At 38.1% G+C, this 27657-nt stretch overlaps 1 protein-coding gene across 1 annotated transcript in view; it reads right to left on the bottom strand.

Annotated features, from left to right (window-relative positions):
- Positions 1-27657, bottom strand: part of LOC127570262 (oxysterol-binding protein-related protein 10-like) — a 118075-nt gene that overhangs the window by 59527 nt on the left and 30891 nt on the right. Inside the window, exons 3-4 of the mRNA XM_052015613.1 lie at positions 23369-23448; positions 538-729 (exon numbers count right to left, since the gene is read on the bottom strand). Coding sequence (XP_051871573.1) covers positions 538-729; positions 23369-23448 — 272 coding nt within the window. The remainder of the gene's footprint in view (positions 1-537; positions 730-23368; positions 23449-27657) is intronic.

Below are 27657 nucleotides of genomic sequence, written 5' to 3'. Positions count from 1 at the left end.
AAAGCATTTGCAATGCATAACAGCAAGTTTTAAAATCAGTCGATTACAGATAGAAGCAATTATTGTGATTTGAAGACACAGTGCCTTCAATATATGGAGTTCAAACAAAATGTTTCTTTTAAAAACTGTCATACTTGCTCACACCAGTTTAATGACAGCCAATATCCCCAAACTGTCCCTCATTTAATGACAATCACCCATGCGAGATGATTCATAGGCTGGATTTTGATTAAATTATTTGGAAACTTTTGATCAGTTTTTATTGAATCAGTTCTTCACAAGATAAATGAAGTACAATTAACTTCAAAAATATACCAAAAAAGCATATTTTCCACAACCTCACTTCCAAACAGATAAATGACCCACTGTGAAAGCACACTGGAAAATTATGGGTGGACTGGTTAGTTTTCTATCTGTACTTGCATTAAATTAGGCAAGGACACAGAAAATTTACCCTACAAAATGCACAGCTGATCAACCCAAATGAACTCTTCACAACATCAAACATCTTTATCTTATGTTAGTTTCCAAACTTACCTCTTTAACATCTAGAAGGCGCCCTGGACATTGACTCTTGGCACGACGTGCAATTGCGGGAGACTTATGATGCGTAATGGTGACAATTCCTGGCCCACTGTGCGTCAGGTGCTTCTGACTCCCAGGAGGTGCTGAGTTTGATGCTCCAGGGGGGAGTAAAGATAAACTTCTAGCCCTTACTGAAGGAGTAACCTACAACAAATATAAATAGTTTAAGCATAATTTCTACAGTACTGAACTAACTTTCATTAAAATAAACAAGCATTACTAGCCAAAAAGCTACCTATATGTCCATCAAACACTCCCAGTGCAGCATAGAGACAAGTACAGCTCTCTTCATAAAATTCCCTTAAAGATATGCAGAGCAGGTTAGATACAGAATAAAGCTCCCTCTGCACTGTTCAATCAAACACTCCCATAGCAAGTACTACACAGGATAGAAACAGTGTAGACCTCCCTCCACAAAGTCCCATAAAACATTCCCAAGTCTGGGTTCTGATGTAAAGTTACCAACTTGAAATACTAACAGTATTTCTCTCCCATTAAATGCTGTGTGACCAGTTCAGTATTTCTAGCAGTCTCTGTTACTATTTCAGATTTTCAGCTTTGGCAGTTTTTTTTAAATTTTGTTCAGTCACTGGGTCAATACTCATTTCCTTTCAGTGAAGTTTTTCAAAGAGCTGTTCTTAGCACTGTTGTCCAGTTTCTGGGTACTACTTAATCAGAATCCCAAAGCTTGTTCCATCAGTCCAGTTTTGCTGACAGCAAACGCTTCTTGCAGGAATTTCATACCAGCATAGAAATGAGGCCAGTGCCCTATAAAGTTCAAATCTTTTACTAAATCCTTGACAGCATGGATGGAATAATAAAGGTCCAAATCCCTTGAATAGTTGAGATTCTACCCTGGTGAGTGTTAGTTGCCCATTCAACCATGTCATAAACAGCATTATAAAATTATGACGGCCATAGATAGGGAGATAGTGTCTTTTTTCCAGGATGGAAATGTCAAGTACTAGAGGACATAGGTTTAAAGTAAGAGGGGAAAGTTTAAAGGAGATATACGAGGCAAGTTTTTTTTTAAACAGAGGGTGGTTGGTGCCTGAACGAGATGCCAGGGGAAGTGGTGGAAGCAGATACAATAACAATGTTTAAGAGGCATTTAGACAGGTACATGAACAGGCAGGGAGGGATATAGATTATGTGCAGGCAGATGGGATTAGTTTGGACTGGCATCGTGGTCAGCAGAAACATCATGGGTATAAGGGCCTGTTCTTGTGCTGTACTGCTCTATGTTCATTCTCTCTTTCTCTCTCACACATACAATTGCTTTCTTTTTATTATAATATTCTTAATTAACAAATTCTAGATAATCCTTCCTAACTTCAAATATGAGATATGACAAAGTCTAATTCAGCAGGGATCAATGAATTATAGTTGTGAAGCAAGTTCATTGTGTAAAGCATTTCAGCGCTACCATGACTTAGTCAAGTTGAATCGAGCAGCTACATATTGAAAGCTCATATATTCTAATATAAACACTCAATAATGAATGTTCTATTCTTGAAACACGCCATTTCGGAACTTATATTTACTTCTTTAAAATGCATCATTTATGTCTGGAATTCAAAAAAAACAAAATTCTATCTGTTGCACTTCCATAGCCTTTCCCATGATGCATTTAAAAAAAAATACATAAATTACAATTCTACATCACATTGGGAATCAAACACAGGACCCTGATGTTTATAAATGGAAGGATCAGAACCATCTAGAAACATTGCAGGGCTTTGTTTTGGATTGCTTGCTATATTTACAACACTTCCTTCATGGACACTGTAAATTTCCTCAAACTTATTCCATTGTCCTGACAATATCAACCATCTTGAAATCAATTCACTGGGGAACAAAAACCAATAGGTGCTTACAGCGCATTGGACAATGAGTTCAGGTCTGTTCCTCACTGGAAACCAGATTTCCCCTCCAAATCTTGCTCTGGTTTTTCTCCTACAGTTCTAAATATCAAACAATACCGGTTGAACGATATGTTATTACTTCACCAGGTTGGCACCTCAATTTTATGTGATATATACCTATAATCTTACCATTTGATAGTAATAGTGTAGGGAAAGACATGTCAAGGCATGAACTTGCAGTGGAATGCATCAGTTTTGAGTTGCTAAATTTGTTCTGAATCTCTGCTATTTAACCCAATGGCAGCACAATGGAAGGTGGCTACGTCACAGGAACTGAATGGTGACAACTCCTATCAATACCATCAGGGGTAGATGCATCAGCAACAACTGCACGAGAAAGAAGATCAAGTAAGTTCACTCCTCATGTTGATCTTCTCACCAGTCACCCACCTAATCTAATGTAGGCATGTTCTTGGGATTTTAATGCAAGCTGGGCACATTGCTGTATTCCAGACTCAATATCAAATTGTCCAACTTTAGGAAAATCACCTTATCTGTATCAAAACTGGCCGCTTCTATCTGTCATCCATCTGGCTCAGTCTTTCTCCCTTTATTAGTACAGCTTGCCCTCCTGGGCATTTTCCATTGCCTGCTACGAGCAACACATAACACAACCAAAGCAGTATAATGCGATTCTAATTACCACGCCAACCCATTTGGTCTTGCCCTATCATACATATTCCCTTTGTTGTACCTGTGCCTCCCCCACTTTCTCGGGAACTGAAAACCAACGTTTTCTCTCTTTCCCAGTTCTGAAGGATCCCAAACCTGAAACATTAATTCTGTTTCTCTTTCCCCAGATGCTGGTGTTTTTATACCCCCTTGCTGCTGCTGATATTTAAATATTTGCAAGAATCATGGAGGATTCTGGGACATTTGCTCATAGGTAAAATTGTTCCACTGGTCTATGGAACAACTTTTCACAAATCAGAAGATTTTTTGAAGGGGATTTGCAGGGTCAACTGGGATAAGAGCACCTTTAACATAAACATCAGATTTGGCCACGACAATGTCAGTGCTGTATCTCATTTCATCCTTTATTTTGATATTGGGGTACAACAAATTTGAAGCTTTCTGGGCCACTTCAAAGTCAACCACAATTACTATTGGTCTGGTGTCATTTATAAGCCAGATTGGGTGAAAAAGGCGATTTCCTTTCCCAAAGGATATTAGGTAGGGCTTTTCTTTAAAATGGTAATCAAGTTGTTCAGTAATCACCATTACTGATACCACCTTTTATTTCCAAGCAATTTTATTAGCTGAATTTAAGTGACACAGCTGGTGTGACACTTTCAAATGTCTCCTGATCATTAGTTCAGGTCTCCTCAGTTACTAGTTCAGTAACAAACATTACACTATCAATCCATGATTTCCAGCAAAATTTTCCAACATAGATGATCCCCGTCTTGTTTTGCTACACTCTACTTGTATAATTATGCTCTTGGGCATGTCACTGAATGATTTCTCATTGCCTTAAAGGTCATGCATTACCATTGCTATTTGTACTGTTTTGAATGGCTCATACACCAGTTTGTTTCTCGAGCTGCTGTGTCCAGGTTCTGCCTTTCATTTGCTTCATCATTCACTCCTGTTCATTCTTTTATTCTGCCTATGAATGTTTACAGATTTTACGTCCCCATCTCCCACTGTGCCTTCTTAAAGGCTAATGTACTGATGACTACTCAAATCCAAGGACACCTAATTAAATGAGCTTGCTTCTGATAAACGATATCAAGGCATCAGTTAAATCCCCACAGCTCTCTGGTTCTATTTCAAAGCTCACCACACAACAAAATGATTCCATTTGTCAACATAATCCTATGATTCTATATCTATTCATTCAATTCTACACCATTGACTCAAAATTGATAGGGATAAATCTTTCACAAAACTTACTAGCTTTGCCTTGAATGAAATATTGTTTAATTTTAAATAGGCATGTTGTGTGTAGGTAATAAATCATCTTAAAACATCAATGCAATTAACTGGTTATGTGCACAGTACTTGAAATAATGTTGGAAGGTTATTAAACATGCAGGAAATAGGCATGACATTTTTCAAACTACAAATATATGTTTCAGTAGCCTAGATTATTGCTGAATACAGGAGACTTTTCCTGGCTGGAATCTACTGGCAAAACATCATTGATCTCTATCTTATATTACAGTCACTGTGCATGGATCATCACTGCAGCAGGACTGAGATAATTTTGTCCTGAAACAAGGAAACTCAGAACTAGCCCTTTACCAAATTATAACTAGAAACCAATGTATTTTAATACCAAAAACAAAATTAATATTGTTGTGGTTTTATGCACTTAATTTACAGGCCAATATTTCAATAATAAAATAGAAAAAATACTGGTATGGATAATGGCCTCAATCAAGAACCACTGTAAACACCAAAATACACAGATGTACACATGAAAACTTTTAATTATTCAGAGTTGTGAATTCACAGAGCAATGAAAATTGGACTTTAAATATAAAACCATGCACAATTTCAAAAGAATGCCAATCATAATCAAAGAAGGTTATTAAGAGAATATGCTTCAAACAAATCCTCAGTAATGCACAACTTTGATCCTATCTAGCTCCAAGAAAGACTGCACAATCATAATATAGTATGTAGCAGAATCAAAGAACAAATATTAAGATTCCCTCATTATGCAATCTGTTTCATTAACTCTCCACTGCAACCTTGCAATTACATATTTCCTGTAACATGGTGACCAGAACTATGCACAGTACTCAAACTCTGGTTTATCTGATTAATATTATACACATTTCCAGCATTACCTTCCTGCTGTTATATTTTATGTCTCAGCCAATAAAAGAAAGAATCCTCTATGCTGTTTTAACCACCTTATTAACTAGCTATGCCAGCTTAAGAAGCTGTAGACATATCCTCCAAGGTTTACGACACTTAATATTCTTGTTCTTGGTTGCATTCCCTATAAACATTACCTTACACCTCTCTGGATTTAATTACATTTGTCATTTCTCTGCCCAGTAACCTGATAATCTGGATCTCCTTGTATTCTAAAGTTTTCCTCTTCCCCTTCAACCACACTACCAATTCTGCTAATAATAGGAAACTTTATTATCATGGCACCTACATTCAAGTCTAAATCATTATTAAATATTGTAAAAACAAGATACTGAATGCTGAGTCAATTTGCCACTCTCCCTCAGATTCCATGTGCTTTTTTTCCCCACCAACCTGCCACGAGGGACTTTTTAGTCGATATAGCCTACATTAAATGCACTTCCCTCATCAACCTACCTTGTAATCCCCCACTCATAAATTCTATCCAATCGGATACCACCTTCCCTTAACATGTTGTCATTGATTCATCTGTACCCTTCCAAATGAAGATTAGAAGATCACTATCTAATACTTCTGTGGTCCAAATGTTACCTACCACTTATTGGCAAGAATGGCCTAGAAAGTCAACTGTCTAACACTCTTTTTTCCACTGAAAGTCAATTATCTACCACCTCCCACCAAACAAAATAATGATAATTTCTAGGTCATTTTACACCACTCCAGAAATTTCAACCAGGTATTTCAGGACGAATCTATGTTGCACGCCAGTATGATTAGAGTCGGTCATGCACTGAATGACGTAATTCCCCGTGAAATGCTCCTTATTAGAAGTCATGACAGCACAGAAGGCTGCCATTCACCTGAGTACCTGCTAGCATTCTATAAAGCAATCTAGTCAGTACCATTATCCTGTTCTATCCTTCTGCACTTCTGTTTACTTTCAAGTGCCTATCCAATTCCCTTTTGAAATCACTTCCATCGCCCTCATTGGCAGCAAGTTCCAGTCACTACTGGTTGCATAAAAACCTTTCCCTCAATATCTCCCCTGCTTCTCCATCCAAAACCAAAAATTCATTTCTCCCTCTGTGCTTTTGCCCTACTCCCCATCCCCTGTACCATTTAATGGGAACAGATTTTATATGTCTAAATTATTTGAAGCTGTTTTCTTATATACACTTATCAATTCTCACCTCAACCTCATTTGCTTCAAAGGGACATGACCCAGGTTCCCCAATTTAACTTACTATCTGAAATCATTCATCACGGGAACCAATGGTCAATCCTCACTGCACCCTCTCAAGATCCTTCACATCCTTCTTAAAGTGTGGTGATCAGGACTATACATAATCCTCTTACTTTGGCCTAACTGGATCTTTATAAAGGATTGGCATAAGTTCTGTTTTTTGTATTCAATATCTCTATTTATGAAGCCCATATGCTTTGCCAACTATTCATCAAAAATCTATGTTTATAAATACCCCGAGTTCCTCTCTTTCTGCACACTCTTCAGAACCAGGCCATTAAATCTAATTTGCCGCTCCTCACTCCTACCAAATTGGAGGCCACTTCATCAAGGTTCAAATGGAGTCATTTGCTCAGTGATCATTTATGCCGACAAAACTGTAAACTTCAATTATCAGGTATAAAAATAAAAACCAGCTAGCGCGAAACAGGAAGTCAGCATTATTCTCTTGGCCAGCTGAGTTGCAGAGACAAACATAGTTGTTTCTCTATTATTTCAGGAAAAAAATTAAATCAAATAAATTCCATTGAATAAATAATAAAATTCTGGCTGCTGCTCTTCAATGCTGGTGCAAATACTAGTGAACACTGTATAAATTTGAGACATCTTATGTCAGCGGATAATGAGAAAACCTAGCTGACTTATCCAAATGCAAAATTACTTGCTATAATCCTGCAAGAAATGCTTTTGGGGAAAAAAGTGAATCATCCCTAATTTTTACGATCAGCAATAGTCTATAGTATCTTGATTAAAAATAAATCAAGGGATTTCAGAGGAATAAAGGGAATAAATGGAAGCCAAACCATAAGGAGATATCTGGGATCTCTACTCAATGTTGCCCCTTTTTCCACATTATTTCACCTGCAAATAATTTTTAACAAGTAGTTTTAGTCAAAATGCAATAGTCCTTGGGTTATTGCTCATTGTATAGGAGTCACCAATCCCTGAATATGGGGTAAGCCGTTTAGAACTGAAATGAGAAGAAATTTCTTTACTCAGTTACTGCTGAATCTTTGGAATTCTCTGCCACAAAGGGCTGTGGAAATTCCATCATTGAGTTAATTGAAAACAGAGATCCATTGATTTCTGGATATTAAGGGAATCAAGGGATATGGAGATGGTCCAGGGAAATGGCACTGAGGTAGATGATCAGCACGATTTTGATGAGTGGTAGAGCAGGTTCTGGCCCATGACTGCTCAGAGTGGAGGAGGAACAATGGGACTAGTTTTGAGAACCCCAAAACCATACATTGAGAGCAGAGGCTCTGCAAAAGTGGGAGGAGGAGTGTACCACCCCACAAATTACCTGCCCACCCATCCTATCAATCATCAACTAACCCATCTGTGGAAGAGTCTGCAGGCTCCCATTGGTCACCTCAGAACCAGTGAGGAAATCATCTTCAATCCCGAAAGTTTCCAAGAAGTTGGAGTGCCAACTAAGGTCAAGGTTCAAATGCAGATTGGATACAAATCTAAAAACTATCTAAATGGAGTACCTGAAGCTATTACCAGAGATATTTTTTTGGGAATGAGAAAAAAAGAGAAATGGAGGACAGGTGTGCAGAGTTATTGGGTAGCGATATGTCAAAAGAAATTAACAAGTCCAAGGTAAGTAAATGGAAGAACCACATGAGCAAAAATAAAGTTGGAAGAAGTGTTGTATATTCATTCTTAGGAACTTGTTCACTAAGCTGACTTTGAGGTTCTTTGGACTGCAGGTTTCAGTTACGCACATGTATAACAGCAACATTGGAATCAGAAGCGTAGATCTCTTATGGGAACAATGGTATTCAGACTCCATAGATAAAGCTCATGCATAGAAGCCATGTGTTTTGTGCAAGTCAATTTCTACATAGCTTGCTGGGAGATCTGCACCACCATCAAGCACAATTGTATTGGTCTAGAGACTCTTCTAGTCAATCTTCTTGCAGGGACACAGCATCTCAACCAGAGATTGCCTCAGGAAAATGAGGAATGCATAGTAGTGCTTCTCAAACTAGTTTGGTCGATTGACCACGATTTTAATGGATTAGTAATCACTGACCACCCACTCTTTCCCCACTTCTGAACTGCAATGTTATAAATACGCATATTGCAAGGCACCACAAAGAACTTTAATGTCGTCTATAAATACAAAACCTCTAATCATCTGGGTTTTTCTCTCTTCAGAGCCAAATCCCACTCAACCACCACACAGCACAAGAGTAAAATCTAATGCAACCTTTTCCCACTTCACTTCCTGATAAAGGAAAAAAAGTACTGGGCCTCAAATTTCAGTCAGCAAATATTTATAAATATTTAATGGAAATAATGCTTTTTAATCTAGCTACATGATATGAACTGCAGAAAAAACTTTTCCAACCAATCTTTCTCAAAATTGTATCATCTCAGCTATGCAGTCTTAGTTTACCTGATTTCAACACAAGTACTAGCTTCCTACTGTAGTCTATTAACCAGTACGAACATGCCAGCAGAAAGGAACCCCTCGAATTTTTGGGGAAGATCTTCCACTGCCCCAAAATCACTAGTTTTCCTGATGCTGTGCCATTCTGTTTCTTTTAGCATGATCCCAGATGCATTCTTCTGCTGTAAGCCCAGTTTCTAGCACAGCAGCAAGGCCAATTCAATGTAGTGCTGCACAAGGCATCTCCGTCTATTTATCTACACAGGCAGAAAAATTTTGATAACTGGATGCTCCACTCTCAGCTCCACCAGCTGTCAAAGCTCTCACAATGAATAATCGTGAATGTCTCTGATCATAAACAATCAAATGCCTGTGACTAATGGTGTTCCACAGGGATTGGTGCTGGGACCCTTACAGGTTATAACATACGTGAATAATTTGGATGTGGATGTAGGAGGCATGATCAATAAGTTTGCAGATGTCATGCAGATTGGTGCCACTGTTGATAGAGTGGAGGGCCCTCTTGGGCCACAGTGTGACGTTGACGTGTTGGTGAAATGGGCCGAGAAATGACGTATGGAGTTTAATCCAGATAAATGCAAGGTGATGCATTTTGGAATACTAATTGAGGCTACAACTTACCATGAACGGTAAGGTCCTTGGGTATATTGAGGAACAGAGGGACCTTGGTGTGCAAGGCTAAAAATTCTTGGAGGTAGCAGCACAGGTACAGAACATGGTTAAGGCGGCAAATGGGATACTGGCCTTCATTAGTCAGGGCACTGAGTACGAGAACAGGGAATTTCTGCTCCAACTTTATAAAACATTGGTCAGACCTCAGCTGGAGTAACGTGTGCAGTTCTGGTCATCACACTATAGGAAGGTTGTGATAACACTGGAGAGGGTGCAGAGGAGATTCACCAGGATGTTGCCTGGGATGGAGTGTTTCAATTATGAGGAGAGATGAGGTCTGTTTACCCTGGAGCAGATAAGAGGAAAAGCAACTGAGGAATTAAAATTATGAGGGGGATAGATCAGGCAGACTGCAGGAACCTCTTCCCCTTAGAAGTGAATAAAACTAAAGGACATACATTTAGTGTAAGGGGTGAGAGGTTTAGAGGGGATCTGAGCAGGACATTTTTTTTAAGAGAGTGGCAAGTATCTGGAATAGACAGCCTGAGAGAGTGGTGGAAGCAGAGTGGCAGACAGCATTTAAGAAGCATCTAGATGAGCACTTGAATCGCCTAAACATAGAAGGCTGGAGGCCAAGTGCTGGAAGATGGGATTAATGCAGATGGGTGCCCACAGATTGGCGAGGACATGGTAGGCCAAATGGCCTGTTTCCATGCTGTATGACTCAAAAGGTACTTGTGATCTGTCAAAAAATATTTAACATGAATAATTTTAAAATTCACTCTTACTCACATGAAAAAAAAAATTGAATCAGATAAAAGCTCCACTTATCTTTTTCTAAGCAATGAATTTGTTCCATTTATTTTAATAGGGCCATTGTAATTGTACATACTCAATAAGCAGACTTCCCAGCCCAAGAGTCAATGAGTCCATGTAAGTTGGCACTTCCACCAGTGGACTCCATGCCAGCACAGCACATGTCCCGGGGTGGCACTCTACTATGTAAAAGGTTTCACTTTATTCTATGTTCATATTTTTCCAGCACATTTGGGTGGGTTGATCTTGCAAGAAGATCTATCTATTTTGTGGGGTCCTTGCTAAGTCCCCATCACCTCCAGAGATTTAGGGATCCCAATCTGAGAATCACTTATCATACTAGAAATAGGAATCTCCTACTCTGACATGAAATTCACCTTAAATTCATTGATAATTTTCATAATATCAGAGTCTTTAGGGCAAGAATGGAGATTTCCCAGAGAAGTTGAGAAGTTTCCAGTGGCGGGGAGCAGGCCATAGCCTTTTCATAAAGTTAAACACATTAAAATATAAGCAACTAAATGGAAGACCAGAGTCACAGCAGTTCAATCTTACAATGATATCCAGTGAAGTGATCTAGGAATCTGGAAGTCAAATTTGAGTGAAATTTCATTGTTCACTGATGAGAAATGACACAACTCCATTAAGCAGAGTCAGCAAAGAGGCATTGGGTGTAGGTAACTTTAAACATGCAGCTTGCACTTATTAGTGCTGAATGAAACTCAATAGATAAATATAGAAATCAGCAGTCATAAGCGACTGCATTTTGCTTTAGATTTGTGTTTTGTAATAACTCCCAGGCCGAATCTACTTTATTCGTAAATTAAAAGGTTTAATACACAATGACACTGAAACAAATTGAATCAATTATTCACAACCTTTTCCTTCTCCACTAACTTTAACAAAATGCCCATTGACATTTACTAGTCTTTCAGATGAGAAAATTAAGATATGCTGCCTGCACACACTCAGGTGGCTGGAATAGATTCCATACCATAAAAATTATCCCAGTGTTCTGACCAATATTTATGCCATAGCCAACATTATTAGTCATTAACATGTTTCTCTTTATGGAAATTTATTGTGCACAAAGTGCCTTGGTCCCTACATCACAAGAGTGACGATGCTTCAAGAGTAATTAATGGATTGTGAAGTGGTTGGCATATCCTGAAAGGGACACAAACTTCTATTACTCTGCGCTGTACAAATCCAATCATAGCTGACTTGTAGTTCTGTTTGTATGTATTCTGCAGAATTGACTGACTGACTAGCGACAGTGTGGCATTGAAGGAGAGTGTTGGGAAAGGCCATCAGGACTAATTGAGAAATGGTCATGACTTGTAAAACAATAAACATTTTAAAAATTGGGAAATAACATTGGAATGGACAGATATAGTAAGCATCTTGAGGCCCACCTGAAGAAAAGGATTCCAGGAGAGAGTGTTCTAAATCACTCTACAGACAAAAAGCAGAGATTATGAAGTTTGCAACCAACCCAGTGAAGCATTTGATCATGAAACCTGATGAACTTTTGTCTCTTTAGGCAGGAGAAATCAAGGATCTGTGGAAGACTAACAAAAAACTGAAATTGAAGGTTGTAAAATTTTAACCTAAATTCTGGAACCAAAGATGGTGGATAGTCTCTTAAAGTGTTTGTTAGCTGTGCAGTTTCACAAATTGTTTTGATGATGGGACAACATGACAAATTTACATAGCCCATTATAATTCTAGAAAAAGGAATTTAAACTGAAACAAGATGTAACTGCACTTTCCTCTCACGTGACCAAAAGTTAGTTCACATATAAGAAATAAACACCTTTTTTACCCTCACAAAAGCAAACTGATAGACCAAGTGCATATACAAACCAGTCCCCTCTATAGATTTGCCTCCAAAGTTCCTCCAAGATTAATCAGCCAGACTGAGGGCACAAGCTGAGCAAGTAACTTCCAAACTGGCACATAACAGAAAAGGTGCTGACAAGTAGTCAGAACAATAACATAAGTTTATATAGACAATATTTATATCAAATAGAGAAACAGGGAGATCATGCATTTGGAAAATAGAGGAATTTTTTTTTTTAATTATTTCATGAGAATCAAGCTCCATTTCCACAAAAACATCATAATTCAAAATTTCTAAAACAATCTCTTGTACAACTCACATGTAGTATTAAAATAAAGCCCAAAAAGGTTTAGGAAAGCATAAAGTTTACAAACCAGAAGGCAGCTATTCAGCTCATGGTATCCGTGCCAGTCAAAAGTATTGTGAATTGAGAAGAAGATAGTGAGAAATTGCAGCAGGATGTAAGCAAACTGGTGGAATGGGTAGACATGTGGCAGATGTTCAAATAAGGGGTACAGGGTTCAGGAACAGAGGGAACCAGGGACATGGGTACATAAGTCACTAAATGGTAAGATATTTGCAATTCTGGGCTTTATCAATACAGGCATAAAGTACAAAAGCAGTAAAGTCACGTTGACCCTTATAAAATACTGGTCCAGCCTCAACTGCAGTATTGTGTTCAGTTCTGGTTTCCACATTATAAGAAGGGCATAATGGCATTAGAAAGAGTCCAGCAAAGATTTATGAGAATGGTTCTTGGGATGAGGGACTACAGTCACTTCTTCCTATATCGGTATTTCTAATTAGAGAGGCTGTGACTGTTTTCTCTTTAGAGATGACTGAGAGGAGATCTAATAGAATTATAAAAATGATGATGGGTGGATAGTGGGAGACTGTTATTGTTGGTGGAAAGGTCAAGAATTATAAATGACTGGTACAAAAGAAAGGTAAAGAGAATTAAGAGTGATGCAAGGGATTTTTTTTTTGAAACGCAGCATATGTTTAGAATCTGAAATGTGTTGCCTGTAAATCTGGTAGAGGCAAGTTCCTTCATGAAAGTATAACAAGGAAAAATTTGGAAGGTCACAAAGGGCAATGGGGTGGAACTAGTCTGTTTCTCTGTTAGCAAGTAGCATGGATACAAATGGGTTGTATGCATTCTATGAAAGAAAGCTAACCAACATAATCCCACCTTCCAGCACTCAGCCCATAGCCCAGCATTTCACAGCTCTTTAAGTGCACATCAAAGTACATTACAAAATATGATAAACATTCCTGCTATACTAGCTATACCTTCTGTTGCACTTTCAAACTACAATTTTTTTGGCTTTCCATTTTCTCTGGTACTCCTGCAGTTACAGTTTTGTTCAACCACTCCTTTACTTCACTTTTTATGTCATTGTCCTCAAGACAACATTTACTCCTCCAACTTTGAACCCTCAGTGCAAGGGGTGCAGACTTAAGTTTATCTGGCAAAAATGTCATGTCTAAACTAATGCCATCTAGTGTAGACATGAACCATTAAATCTGACAGGGCAGAATCAAATGTAATCAAGTCTCACTCTCCTTTGCCAAGACCAGGAATAAACTAGTGAGCAATTTCTTACCTCTACTACCAATCATTGCCATAAATCTCTTTGCTGCTATTACTGCTAGACTCAGAATTTCTGAATATTCATAACAACAAAACTCTCAAGATAGATAAATGGAATATCCGTCAAGGGAAGCTGTCCAAACACTAAATACTAAAATTCCTGATACAGTAATCCTAAAATCCAATCTGCTTTCACATTTGAAATAGATTGAACTTGAGTGATTACTACTTTCAGAATTGTTCCTAATTAGATTGAATTCTGAAAAGAGATGACTAAAACCAACATCTGCACTTGCAACTTTAACATAGCTTTATTGCTTTAAGACTTTCATGCTGTTTCACATTTCCTTATCATTGCCAAGTCAGCTACTACACAACTCCAAGGTGAAGCTGATGTGAAAATTGAGTTAACAACAGAAGACTGAAGCTTTCTGCCCCAACATTGTTTGTGCAGTTTTGAAAGATTATGCTTTCCAAACACAAGCTTAAAGTTCTATATTTTTTGCTGATGTCATTAGTTTATATTTAATAACCTGAATCTTGATATTTTGTAGCAAACTCTCATTGCACTTGATTTTACCAACTGGTGAACAGTGCTGGTTGGTTGCAAGCAACAACAAATCATATGAATCGTGATCTCGAAGATTCTTGTACACAACAGCTTTGAAGCATAAACCAAAGTCAAGAGGAATACACAAGTTAGAACCAAAGAGTGGAGTGTTTCCTTGTGTAATATATGTGGGCATTCATAGTTTGACACCACCTAATCACCACTTAGGTGTCCCACCTCCACTACTTTCCCTTTGGCCTCAATGCATTTCAGACTTTCCTAAGACCCTTAATCAACATCATTTCTATTAGGTAATTTCATAGTATTCTTAAAACACTAATGAAAGGGCAAGAGGTTCCATAGAATTTCAAGAATAACTAAACAAAATAAAGCTCATTTAATGCACAGGATTTCAATACATTTGTGGAGGTGCCAAGGAAGGAATGAAAACAAGGGGAAAAAATAGGAGGGTGTCTAAGTTAAAAGAGGTCCATTACTTTAAAAGGAAATGTACTTTACATTGTCAAAGGTACATTGATAACATAGGAGATTTATGATACCAGAACATTTCAAGCAGTATTAGCAGATCTCAGTTTGATATGTCAATATTAAAAGATTAGAATGACTGCAATTCAAAATCTCAACTTGTTCAAAAATCACTTAGTTATGAACTCAGAAGTAGAAAAAAGAACCTGAAAATTTTCAAGAAATGTTTTGTGCAAAGCTTTGTATCATGATCAAACTTGATATGTTATGTGGTCCCATCATCCAAATCACTGATCTAGATTGTGAACAGTTGGGGCTCCAGCACTTATCTCTGCACTCCACTAGTCAGAGGCACTAAACCCGAAAATGAACATCTATTCTTACTACTTCCTGTCCATTAACCAGTTTACACAGATATATTATCCAGTCTAATTCTGTATGCCCAACTCTTTGGCAAGTCCTTATCAAAAGGGCTTCTGAAAATCTGTATACACTGCATCCAATGGTTCACCCTATTCTATTCTGCTTATTACAACCTTAACAGATTTGTCAAACAGAGATTTTCCTTCCAGAAATCCATGTTGACTTTGTCTAATCTTACTGTTACTTTCTAAGTACCCTAACTTTCTTAATAATGGAATCCAACATTTTCCCTCTTTCTAATGTCAGACTAATTGGTCTATCACTACCCGTTTTTTCCTTTATTTTGTTTTTAAATCATGGGCTTACATTTACTGCCTTCTGGTCTGTGAGTAGAATTCTACCATCTACTGAAGTTTGAAAGATAACAATGAGTACATCCATTATCTCCATAGTTATATCTTACAAAATCTTATAATGCAGGTCATCGGGTCCTGGGAATTTATTATCTTTCACTCTCTTCAATTACTTTTTTTGGTAAAATGGAATTAATTTATTTTGACTCTTCATTAACCTTAGACCTACTGTTCTCCATTGTTTCCAGGTTTTTTAATCTCCTTTCACAAAGACTACACAACATATTCATTTAATTTCCCTGCTAGTTTTTTTTTAATTCTCCAATACAATTCCCTCTATCTTGGCTTATAAGGGACCAACACTAACTCTTGTTAATCTGTTCCTTTTTATATCCCTACAGAAGCTCCTGCAGTACGTTTTTATATTTCTTATTAGATTATTCTCATATTCTATTTTCTCTTTCTCTTTGCTGAATTCAGAAATGCTCCCAATCAGGCCTAATGCTCCCTTTGGCAACCTTATAAACCTTTTGCTCTTATCTAATACTATCTTCAGCTTCTCTTGCTCACCACTGTTAGATTGATTTTTTTGTGTTGGGTTACCCTAAAGGGGTATGCATTTTTCTGTAAATAATATATTAATTCTTTAAATGTTAGCTATTGCTTGTTTACTGTCTTATTTTTCCAGTGTTCTGTTCCAGTCTATCACATTCAACTCAAGCTTCACACCTTTGTAGCTTGTTTTATTTAGATTTAAAACCTTATTTTTAGGTTGAACTAAAACACTTTCAGAGCCAGGCAGCCCTCAATGAACCCTAATATTGTAGAATCTATAATTCCACCAAATTTACAATGTAGGTAAGGTCTTAAGCATCCAATATTTTATATGGAATTAATGAGTTAAAATAGAACATGCAGAAAGATTGAAAAAGGAAGCAATGTTGAATTAATTTCAGTATGCCAAATTGAGCCAAAAAATATGGGCAATTGCACAAGAGTTGACCAGAGAGCAAGAATTTTCCAATACCTGTTAAGATTTTAAGAGACAAGTGTACTTCCACAACAAAAAATAAGCAGCAAGTTCCCCAAAGCAACATGGTAATCATAAGTGGTGACACATCCTTGCAATATCGAGCCAGAAATAAAAGGTTTTCCTCTTAAAACCAAAATGGAGAATATATCTCTCCAATCACATGGCTACAAAACCCATGAGAAAGGTTTGTGTCCTGGAGAGGTTACTTTCATGTTTTTCTGCACTTAGCACATTACACATGAGTGAACTACAGCCACAGTGTGTAGATTATATAAAGGTTCAATGGATTCCATTGAGAAATCCAGTCTATGGTTACTGAATTAACTAATGTCAAAATTCCTGGAATCCCCGAAGAATGGTGACTAGGTAAAGCTCCTAAAGAGCTTCTTAAAGATTTGGAAAAGTCAGGGGTGCAGGTGACATCAATCTTTGTGTAAACAGATCAAGACTACACAATGGACTGTCAATAGTTATGATAAAATTCCTTATCTAAAAATTGCCCCTTGAGCTTTCTCCACACTGTGATTCAAGTCAGTCTTCCTGCTAGACCTCTGTATCCTGCTTTCCTTAATGTTCAAAAATCTGTCTCAGCCTCGAATATACTCAATAACCAAATAGCCACTACCCTATAAGATGCAGAATTCCAGAGATTTATAATCCTCTGTGCAACAAATTTCCCTCTCAATTCTAAGTGGCCAACTACTTATCACAAGATCACAAGACAAGGGAGCAGAAGCAGGCCATTCGGCCCATCGAGTCTGCTCCAAGGAAAGGGAAATAGAAATGAGAAATGGGGAATGGGGGAAGAAGAAGAAAAAAAAACTATTCTAATCCCAATTTCCAGCCTTATCCCCATATCCCTTGATATCCTGACTATTTAGATATCTATCTATCTCCTCCTTGAACGCCCCCACTGATCTGGCCTCCACTGCTGTACGTGGCAAGGAGTTCCACAAATTCACTACCCTCTGGCTAAAGAAATTTTTCCTCATCTCTGTTTTGAAACTGTACCCTCTAATTCTAAGATTGTGCCCTCTGGTCCTGGACTCACCCACCACCAGCCTAGCCACATTTACTCTGTCCTTTCCTATCAATATTTTAAATGTCGCTATGAGGTCCCCTCTCATTCTTCTGTACTCCAGTGAGTACAGTCCAAGAGCCGACAAACGCTCCTCATACGTAAGCCCTTCCATTCCTGGAATAATCCTCGTAAATCTCCTCTGAACCCTCTCCAACGTCACCACATCCTTCCTAAGATGTGGGGCCCAAAACTGCGCACAATATTCCAAATGAGGCCTCACTAGTGCCCCGTAGAGCCTCATCAACACTTCCTTACTTTTATACACTGTACCTCTCGAAATGAATACCAACATAGCATTCGCTTTCTTTACCACCGATCCGACCTGGTGGTTAACCTTTAAGGTATCCTGCACGAGTACCCCCAAGTCCCTTTGTACTTCCGTGCTTTGGATTTTCTCTCCTCCTAGATAATAATCTGCCCGCTTATTTCTGCTTCCAAAGTGTACAACTGCACATTTCCCCACATTGAATCTCATCTGCCATTTCCTTGCCCATTCTCCTAAACTGTCTAGGTCTCTCTGCAACCTTCCTATCTCTTCAATACTCCCTACTCCTCCCCCTATCTTGGTGTCATCCGCAAACTTAGCCATGAAACCATTTATTCCATCATCCAAATCGTTAATGTACAAGGTAAAAAGCAGTCCCAACACCGACCCCTGCGGCACACCACTAGTAACTGGTAACCAACCAGAACGAGATCCTTTTATTTCCACTCTTTGCTTCCTGTCAACCAGCCAATGCTCCACCCATTCTGTTATCCTACCCGTAATTCCATGACCTCTCATCTTATTAATCAGTCTCTTGTGAGGCACCTTATCAAAGGCCTTTTGAAAGTCCAAATACACAACATCCACCTTACCTGTGATTTCTTCAAAAAACTCCAATAGGTTGGTCAGGCAGGATCTTCCCTTCACAAAACCATGTTGGCTAGGACCTATCTTGCCTTGCGCCTCTAGGTATTCCGTAACCCCGTCTTTGAGGATAGATTCCAATAACTTTCCCACCACTGACGTCAGACTAATAGGTCTGTAATTTCCTTTATGCTGCCTCCCACCTTTCTTATACAACGGAACTACATTTGCGACCCTCCAGTCCTCCGGAACCACGCCGGAATCTATCGACTTCTGGAAAATTATCGCCAATGCCTCCGCTATCTCTAAAGCCACCTCCTTCAGAACCCGGGGATGCACCTCATCTGGTCCGGGAGACTTATCAGTCTTTAGCCCATTTAGTTTTCCTAGCACCTTCTCCCTAGTAATCTTAACTGAACTCAATTCCATTTCGTGAGACTCCTGACTAACCGGCACATTGCTGATGTCCTCCACGGTGAAGACCGATGCAAAATATTCATTCAATTCCTCTGCCATCTCTCTATCGTCCATTATAATAGCTCCTGCACCGTTATCAATTGGTCCTATATCAACCCGTGTCTCTCTATTACACCTTATGTATTTAAAAAAACTCTTAGTATCCTTTCGAATGTTATCCGCCAACTTCCTTTCATAATTCATCTTTTCTTTCCTAATGACCTTCTTAGTTTCTCTCTGCAGGTTTTTAAAAGCTTTCCAGTCTTCTGTTTTCCCACTAATTTTTGCTTCTTTGTACGCCGCCCCTTTTGCTTTTATTTTAGCCTTCACCTCTCTCGTTATCCACATTTGTGCCTTTTTTCCATTCAAAACCTTTTTTCTTGGAATATATCGATCCTGCAATTTCCTTATTTCCTGTAGAAATTCCTTCCATTTCTCCTCTGCCGTCCCTCCAGCCAGCTTACTCTTCCAATCAATTAGGGCCAACTTGTCTCTCATACCATTGTAATTTCCTTTGTTCCACTGAAATATCAATACACCAGTTATCAGTTTCTCCTTCTCAAACTTGAAACTGAACTCAATCATATTGTGATCACTGGTTCCCAGTGGTTCCTTTACCTTTAGTTCCCTAATCACCTCTGGTTCATTACACAGCACCCAATCCAAAACAGCCGATCCCCTGGTGGGCTCTTCAACAAGTTGCTCTAGAAAAACGTCCCTTAGACATTCCACAAACTCCCTCTCCTGAATACTACTGCCATTCTGGATTTCCCAGTCCACCTTCATGTTAAAATCCACCATAATTATCTTCACATTGTCACTCTGGCATGCTTTTTCTATCTCAAACTGCAACTTATCGTCCACTTGCTGACTGCTATTAGGGGGCCTATACATGACTGCTACTATTGTCCTTTTACCCTTGCTATTTCTTAGCTCCACCCACAAGGATTCCACCTCCTCTGACCCAATATCCTTCCTTTCTATTGATTTTATATCACTACTAACCATCATGGCCACACCTCCCCCTCTGCCTACCCGCCTATCCTTCCTATACACTGTGTACCCCTGGACATTCAGTTCCCAATCACATCCATCATAAAGCCATGACTCGGTGATTGCCACAATGTCATATTTATTAACCTGTAGTTGTGCCACTAGGTCATCTACTTTATTCCTAATGCTATGTGCATTTAAATATAGTACGTTTAGTCTGGTATCTGCTATTAATTTTGTTGTACTTCTATTGTTCAGCAGATTATCCTGGCTTTCCACCTGTCTATCCTTCTTACCATCTTCACTACATACTACCTTAGACATGTTCCTATATACCTCATCCCCTATCCTAACATTCTGTATCCTAACATCCTGACTTGTTGTACTTCTATTATTCAGCAAACTATCCTGACTTCTCACCTGCCTGTCCTTCTTGCCATCCTCATTGGACTTGTTTCTATAAACTCCCTCCTTTACCTTAGCATCTTGTAACCTAACATCCTGGTTTCCATCCCCCTGCCAGATCAGTTTAAACCCTCCCCTACAACTAAATCAAACATTCCCGCCAAGATATTGGAACCTCTGGAGTTTAGGTGTAACCCATCCTTAGTGAATAGGTCATGCCTCCCCCAAAAAAGGTCCCAATTATCCAAAAATCTGAAGCCCTGCCCCCTGCACCAGTCACTCAGCCACGCATTCATCTGCCAGAGCTTTCTATTCTTCCTATCATTGACACGTGGCACAGGTAGTAATCCTGAGATTACTACCCTTGAGGTCCTACTTCTCAACCTTCTCCCCAATGCCTTGTATTTCTCCTTCAGGGCCTCTTCTCTTTTTCTACCTATGTCATTGGTACCTACATGTACCAAGACTTCTGGCTGCTCACCCTCTGGGACTACATCCCTTCAATCCAGGAATTCCAATTTGAGACAAAGTGTCTTGGCATCTACCCAGTCAAGCCCCCTCTGAATATCAATGAGATTAACTTTAATTTATCTCAACTCAAGCAGGTGTAGAGAAATCTTACTCAGATTTCTTCTCAAAGGACAACCAACCCTCATCCCTATACTCAAGTTACACTGTATTGATTCCAGAGCAAATATATTCTTCTTGTATATGCACCAAAGCTGCATACTATACAATCTCATTTGACAATCAAAGCATTCCTTAATCTTTAAGTACAATTCCCTTCCAGAGCCCAAACAATTTGCTTAGCTGCTTGCTGTAGCTGCATTTAAAATTCCGCATTTCATAAACGGCATAACAAAATCCTTCTCTGAACACCATTTAAAAACTATATATTTTTTTACCTACCTCAGTGCATCACCTCTTATTTCCACAATTCTTTACGACATAGAAGGTTGTCCTTTTGGCCTCTATGCCTGCTCACAGCTCTTATTTCCCCCATTAATTTTCCCTGCAACATATTGTCTCCACATTGTCATCAACTCCTCCTAAATTCTAAACACCAGGGGAACTTTACAATACCAAAATAATCTACCAACCTGCATGTCTTTGCAATGTGGGAGCAAACCTGAGCATCTGGGTGAAACCTAAACTGGGAGAATGTGCAAAAATCCAAACAAACAGAATTGGAGGTTAGGATTAAACCTGGATTGCTGGAGCTATGAGGCAAGTCTGCTAGCTACACACACTGTGCCATATTATACTCCACACAGAATCTTCTTGCCCATTTACTAAACCTCTCAATACTGCTTTAGTAATCCTTTCCCTCCATTTCATCTGCAAGGTTGGATATGTTGCACTGTCTTTTCATCTGTCATTAATATAAAATTATGAATAACTAGTAACCTCGTACTGATCCGCATGACACCACACAACTAAGAGTTTGCGACTTGAAAATAACCCGTTTATTTTTTACTCTCTGCTTTGTACTTAACTAATCCTCTACCTGTGCTTATATTTTACCCCAAGCTCACAAGCCCTTTACTGTATTGTCCTTTTTGTGTAATACCGTATCAAATATCTTTTGAAAATCCAAACGTACTACACCCTCTGGCTTCCCCCTTATCTCCATGCTGGTTAGATCCTCAGAAAACCACTAAATTTGTCAAACGTAGTTTTCCCAAATATAAGGAATAGTGAGACCATAAACAACAACAAGAACATTTTGAAATGAGGTAGAAGAAATCAAAATTACGAAGAACTGGGGCAATAATCAAAACTTAATGTTGTAGTAGAGTATTGGACTAGCTTAAGTTTTAAGGTTGTAGGGAGTAAATGAGCAGGGAAAAATAGTCTACTATGGAGGTGAAAAATATCCAGCTAAAATTTGAGCCATAATTGAGTTATAATAAGGACAGCCACTGCCAATGTACTAAGCCATAAGAGGATACGAGACAAGTTTCAAAGACATGTTAAGCTACCTTTGATCTATCTTACTCTGTGCTGTTGACCTAAAGGAAACAAAGTTAGTTTCTCAGTTCTAAAATGCCTTATTGATTCTTTGTCCAATGCAACATTGGGTTACGTAGCCATGAATAAATTATCACACACCACATTCTCATGACTTACCAAATATTCATATTTGAGAACAAAATGCTAGATCCAAAATCTATATCTATATCTATCTGTCTATATCAAACAGAAAAACTTTAAAAATAAAAACAGACATTCATTTAAGATATTTAGCAAATTTAGAGAACATAGTCACGGGCAAATAGTCTTAAAATTTAAATGATGGATGACTTAAAACATTACTTTTAAGAGTTATGAACCAATCACATTAGTAATTACACTGAAACAAGTTTCACATGTTTAAGTTCCTGGCCATAATCATGGTTTATATTCAGTTTTGGTTTACATAAAAATCCTCCAAAGCACTCCAATTATTTTCAAGTGTTTTAGAATTTAGTTAGTTCCCAAGTAGTGGGCATTACTGGTCAGGCATTTATTACCCATTCTAAATTACACAGAAGGCAGCAATGGGTTGCTCGCTGCTTGGTACAACCAAGTTGTTTGCTAGGTCATTTCAGAAGGCAGCAACCACATTTGCAGGTCTGGAATTAAACAAGGAAAAGGGCAGAAAGACACAAAAAAATCAGAGGTTAATATAACCAGACCATTTTTTAATCATGTTGTGGTTTCATGAGGAACACCAGCTTTGAGATTAATTTAATCCACTGAATTTAAATTTCCTAGCTGCTGTGGTAGACTCTCACTGAAAATCATCAATACAGGCCTTTGGATTACTAGTCCAGTAATGTAACCACTTTACAGCTGTTCCTTTCATATTTAATCTAAACAGAAGTAGTGTAGCTTTAAAAGTTAACATTGTGCATTTTGGTACTTTAATACAGTAACCCTTTACCTTGGCATTACTGTCTGTGTGGTGCTTGGCAGTAGCCTGAAGCTGGTTCACCCAGTAGAATCTCTCTTTGGCATCCCCCGCTGCAGTGCAGAAAGTAGACATACAAGAAAAAAAAAGATGCCTAGTTTTTTTTTAAAGAAAGCACAATTTTAAAGATCGGCAGAATGAAAGCAAAATGGTACAATTTAGTCTCAGCATATTAATTAAATATCTGTAAACAGCTTAAACAAGTAAACCAGCTGTGATTAAACAATACAAGCAACTGTAAAATCACTATTGATGGATCCAAAACAATACCAAAGTTTTTCTACAATTAGGCAGGTCCAGATTTGAGGTATAAAAATATGCAAAATACAATGGATGAACAACTACTAATTGGATCTAATACATTAAAAGATCTAATTGCATTCTTTATAAGCAATTATAATTTATAATTTTCCAACATCAGTACTATTCTACTTTTGCATTAAATCTCACTCTCTCCTTAATAGTTCATTCATTCTATTTTCACATATTTAAATCTCTTCCTATGCTAATTAATTCTATGTATCAAGTATTCTTGTTCTTTATGTACTCTTTCCAAAGCAAGTACGTCTTGTCAACTGATGCCAAAGCCAACACCATACTTATGTCACCTAATCCGTATTTTTGAAAAGCTTCAGCACACCTAATGAAGACATGTAAACCTAGAGATGATAAATACCAGAAGAATACTTAAGGCATTTATAGTGAACTCTTCTTTCTATGATTTCAATAGGGGCACTGACTGACTTGCTTGAAATAGGTCAACACCATCAAAACAATCATTTGATGACCATTAAGAATATGTCAGCACTTATCCATTATTTGCACCAAGCATAATTTCTGAACTTTATCCTATGGCTACATATGCTTGGATCTGGTTATATTTAGTAAGGCATCTACCATTCTTAACAAGTCCATTTTTAACTCTCTTTCTATGCTAATAAATTCTATTTATTCTTTGTATCTAATACTTTTCAATTTATTATGCATTAATCACAATTAGATTTAATTTACCATGCAACAAATTGCACATTCAAGTCAAACCCTTTCCCACACTACCCAGTTTTTAAATCTACAGACCAGTCTTTAGAAAGTACTTCATAATCTATTTGTACTGAAGCATACAAGATAAACAAATCTTAGCTCATGAAACGTCATAGGGCATTGTGAGTTGTAGCTTCGCCTCAAATTAACTTAATCTCAATGAATGAATGAAGATAAATCACTGAATGCCAAATTTGGATGGAGCCCATAAATCAAAAGTTGAGCAAAATCTCTTCGAGAACATGTTGAGAAGACTACATATAATTAACAACGTGGAACACTTTACACAAGTATGTTTTCACATGTTCATAGAAAATGTACAGCAGAGAAAAAGGCCATTTAACCCATGAAGACCATGCCAGTAGAAAGAGTGCTAGACAGTCTAGGACCACCTTCCAACATTAGGTCTATAGCCATGAAGGTTACTGCTCTTCAACTGCACATCAAGTACATTTTAAATGCAATATTGCATCTTTCTCAAACACCCAAAACCATGTTTTTCTGAATGGATACTTGTGACCAGTGGTGTGCCACAAGGAACAGTGCTAGGATCTTTGATGTTTGTGATATATACAACTAAAAATTAACAATAGGAAGTATGATTAATAAATTTGAAGATGACACAAAAATTGTTGTTGTAAATAGTGAGTATGGTGGTCTAAGGCTACACAAGATTTAGGTCCACTGGAGAGTTGGGTGGAGCAATTCCAGATGGAATTTCATTCGGAAAAATGCTAGCCGATGCATTTTGGGAGTCAAATAGCGGTAGGACATACATAGTAAATAGCAGGATCCTAAGGATTCTGGATGAACAGAGAAACCTAGGATGCCTTAGTTCCCTGAAAGTGGCAACATAGCTGAATAGGCTTGGATGGATAAATGAGTAGATGATAGATGATATGGTAAAGGCATATGCCATTCATCAGAGGAGGCATAGAATTTAAGGGTTGGGATGCCGTGTTACAACATTACAAAACATGGCTTAGGCCACACTTGGAGTAGTGTGCGCAGTTCTGGTCACCACACTACAGACAGGATGTGATTACACCGGAGAGGTTGTAGAGGAGATTCACCAGGACACTGCCCGGATTGGAGGGCTTTAGATTAATATTTAATATTAAGGATAGGCTGGGATTGTTTTCCCTGGAGCAAAGGAGGTTGAGGGGTAACCTGATAGAAATACATACATTTTTTGAGAGGTATAGGTAGGGTAAATAGTGAGAATCTCTTTATCATAGTGTGATGTCCAAAACAAGAGGGAACTGATTTAATGTGAGAAGGAGAAGAATTAGAGGGGATCAGAAGTTATTACAGTTATTATCTGTAATACACTGCCAGAGGAAGTGGTGGAGGCAGATATAATCAAAACATTTATTAGGCACCTAGACAGGAACTTGAAGAGCCAATGCATAAAGGCTACAGACCCAATGTGGTCAAATACATGTAGTAGAATTAGATGCAATGGTTGGAATGGACATGATGGGAAGAGGGGCCCATTTCTGTGCTGTACAACTCTTATGACTTTAAGATATCATTTCTTCCATCATCTGGGTGAAAATAATAATCCCTCATCTCCCCTCTATTCCCTCTGAATCTTTGCCCCTGGTTTTAGACCCCTCCATTAAGGGAATTTGGTTCTTCCCATTAACTGGTTTTGGGCCTCTCATACAACTCTAAGCCTCTTCTCAGCCACCACCCTTCCAAAGAAAATCTCCCCGATGTTCTCAATATTTCTTCAAAGCTAAAGATTTCCTGTTCTGGAAATATCATGTAAGTCTCTTCCACACTCTCTCCAGTGCAATTACATCCTTCCTATAATGTAATGACCAGAACTGTACACAGTACTCAAGCTGTGCTTTAACTAATTAACCGCTGGCCCTGATGCAAAAATACTCATCACCTATTACCCTTTGTTTCCTGCCATTGGCCCATTTAGAGCCCTATTTGCCCCTTTCTCTCAGATTCCATAGGTTTTATTTTTAAAAATCAGTCTGTCATATGGAATTTTGTCATAAGTCTTGATGAAATCCATGTAAACTACAACAAACTCACTGTCCTCATCCATCCTGCCACCTCAAAAGATTCAATTAAGTTAATCAGTAATGGCCCTCCCATAATGAATCTATGCTGACCATCATTGATTAACCCATGCCTTTCCAAATGAGGGTTAATACCATGCCTCAGAATTGATTCTAATAATTTGGCTGCTATTAAAGTTTAACTGTTTATTATTTTCTCCCTTTTAAAGCAGTTATACAATGTATTGGAAAATGTATCCAGAAAGGATTGGAAAATAAAAGTATTAGCTCATGATATTTCCTCCCTTGTATCCATTAACAGCCTAGAGATTTTTTTTAACCTGTGTTTGGTGAATTTTTTAAGATGCTAAACCTCTTAATTATCCCTTTTATTATGTTTACCCCAACTAAAATTTTACACTCTTCCTCCTTAACTACAATGTTGCCATCTTCCTTTTTCACAAAGATAGCCAGAACACAAAGATCCTTACTCACATCCACTGGATCATTACAGAGATCATATTTTTGCTCCCCAACAAGCCTAATTCTTCGCTTAGATATCGTCTTGCTCTCTATGCAATTATGAAACATCTTAAGAGCTACAGTATTTAAGTCTATAAGAATATAGTTACTCAGTAAAATTCCTATAATTCTACTTGCAATGAAGTAGCTCTTTGCATCAGGAGTCAAAAGCCAGTATACAAAAAAATTGGCACACAGCATCACCTCAACACATGCATTCTCCATCAGTACAAGGCCAGGGCATTCAGCTTTTTAATTTTAACACGTATCTAAACTGGGTTCTGGAATTCTTGAGACTTCTGTTGGAATTCAAAACTACTAATTCAATTAGAGACTGGTTTGCAAACAAAAACTCCATTTGAAACCATAGAAATTATTTCGGCTATCATTATGCTAATTAGTGACATTACTTACCTACGTTAACAAGAAAAGTCTCAATGATACCCGAAAGCTAGCTAAGAGGAAATAATGGAACCCCTTCAGCTCAATTAAGAATCCTATAGCAGAGGTCAAAGCTGTCGTGGTGAAAATTTTGCCAATCAGCAATCCATAATCATTTCAGTAGATGATTTTATTTGGCAAAATAGCTAAAAACATAAAACTATGGAAGATCCTGCTTAAAGCAATTTAAGACTAGATGCACTATCCACAGGTTTCTATCATGTATCCATGATCAAATAA

Source organism: Pristis pectinata, chromosome 5 (assembly GCF_009764475.1).
Source record: "Pristis pectinata isolate sPriPec2 chromosome 5, sPriPec2.1.pri, whole genome shotgun sequence".
In the NCBI taxonomy this organism is placed as follows: Eukaryota; Metazoa; Chordata; class Chondrichthyes; order Rhinopristiformes; family Pristidae; genus Pristis; species Pristis pectinata.
Note: the sequence above shows the minus strand (reverse complement) of the source record. Positions and strands in the feature narration are given on the sequence as shown.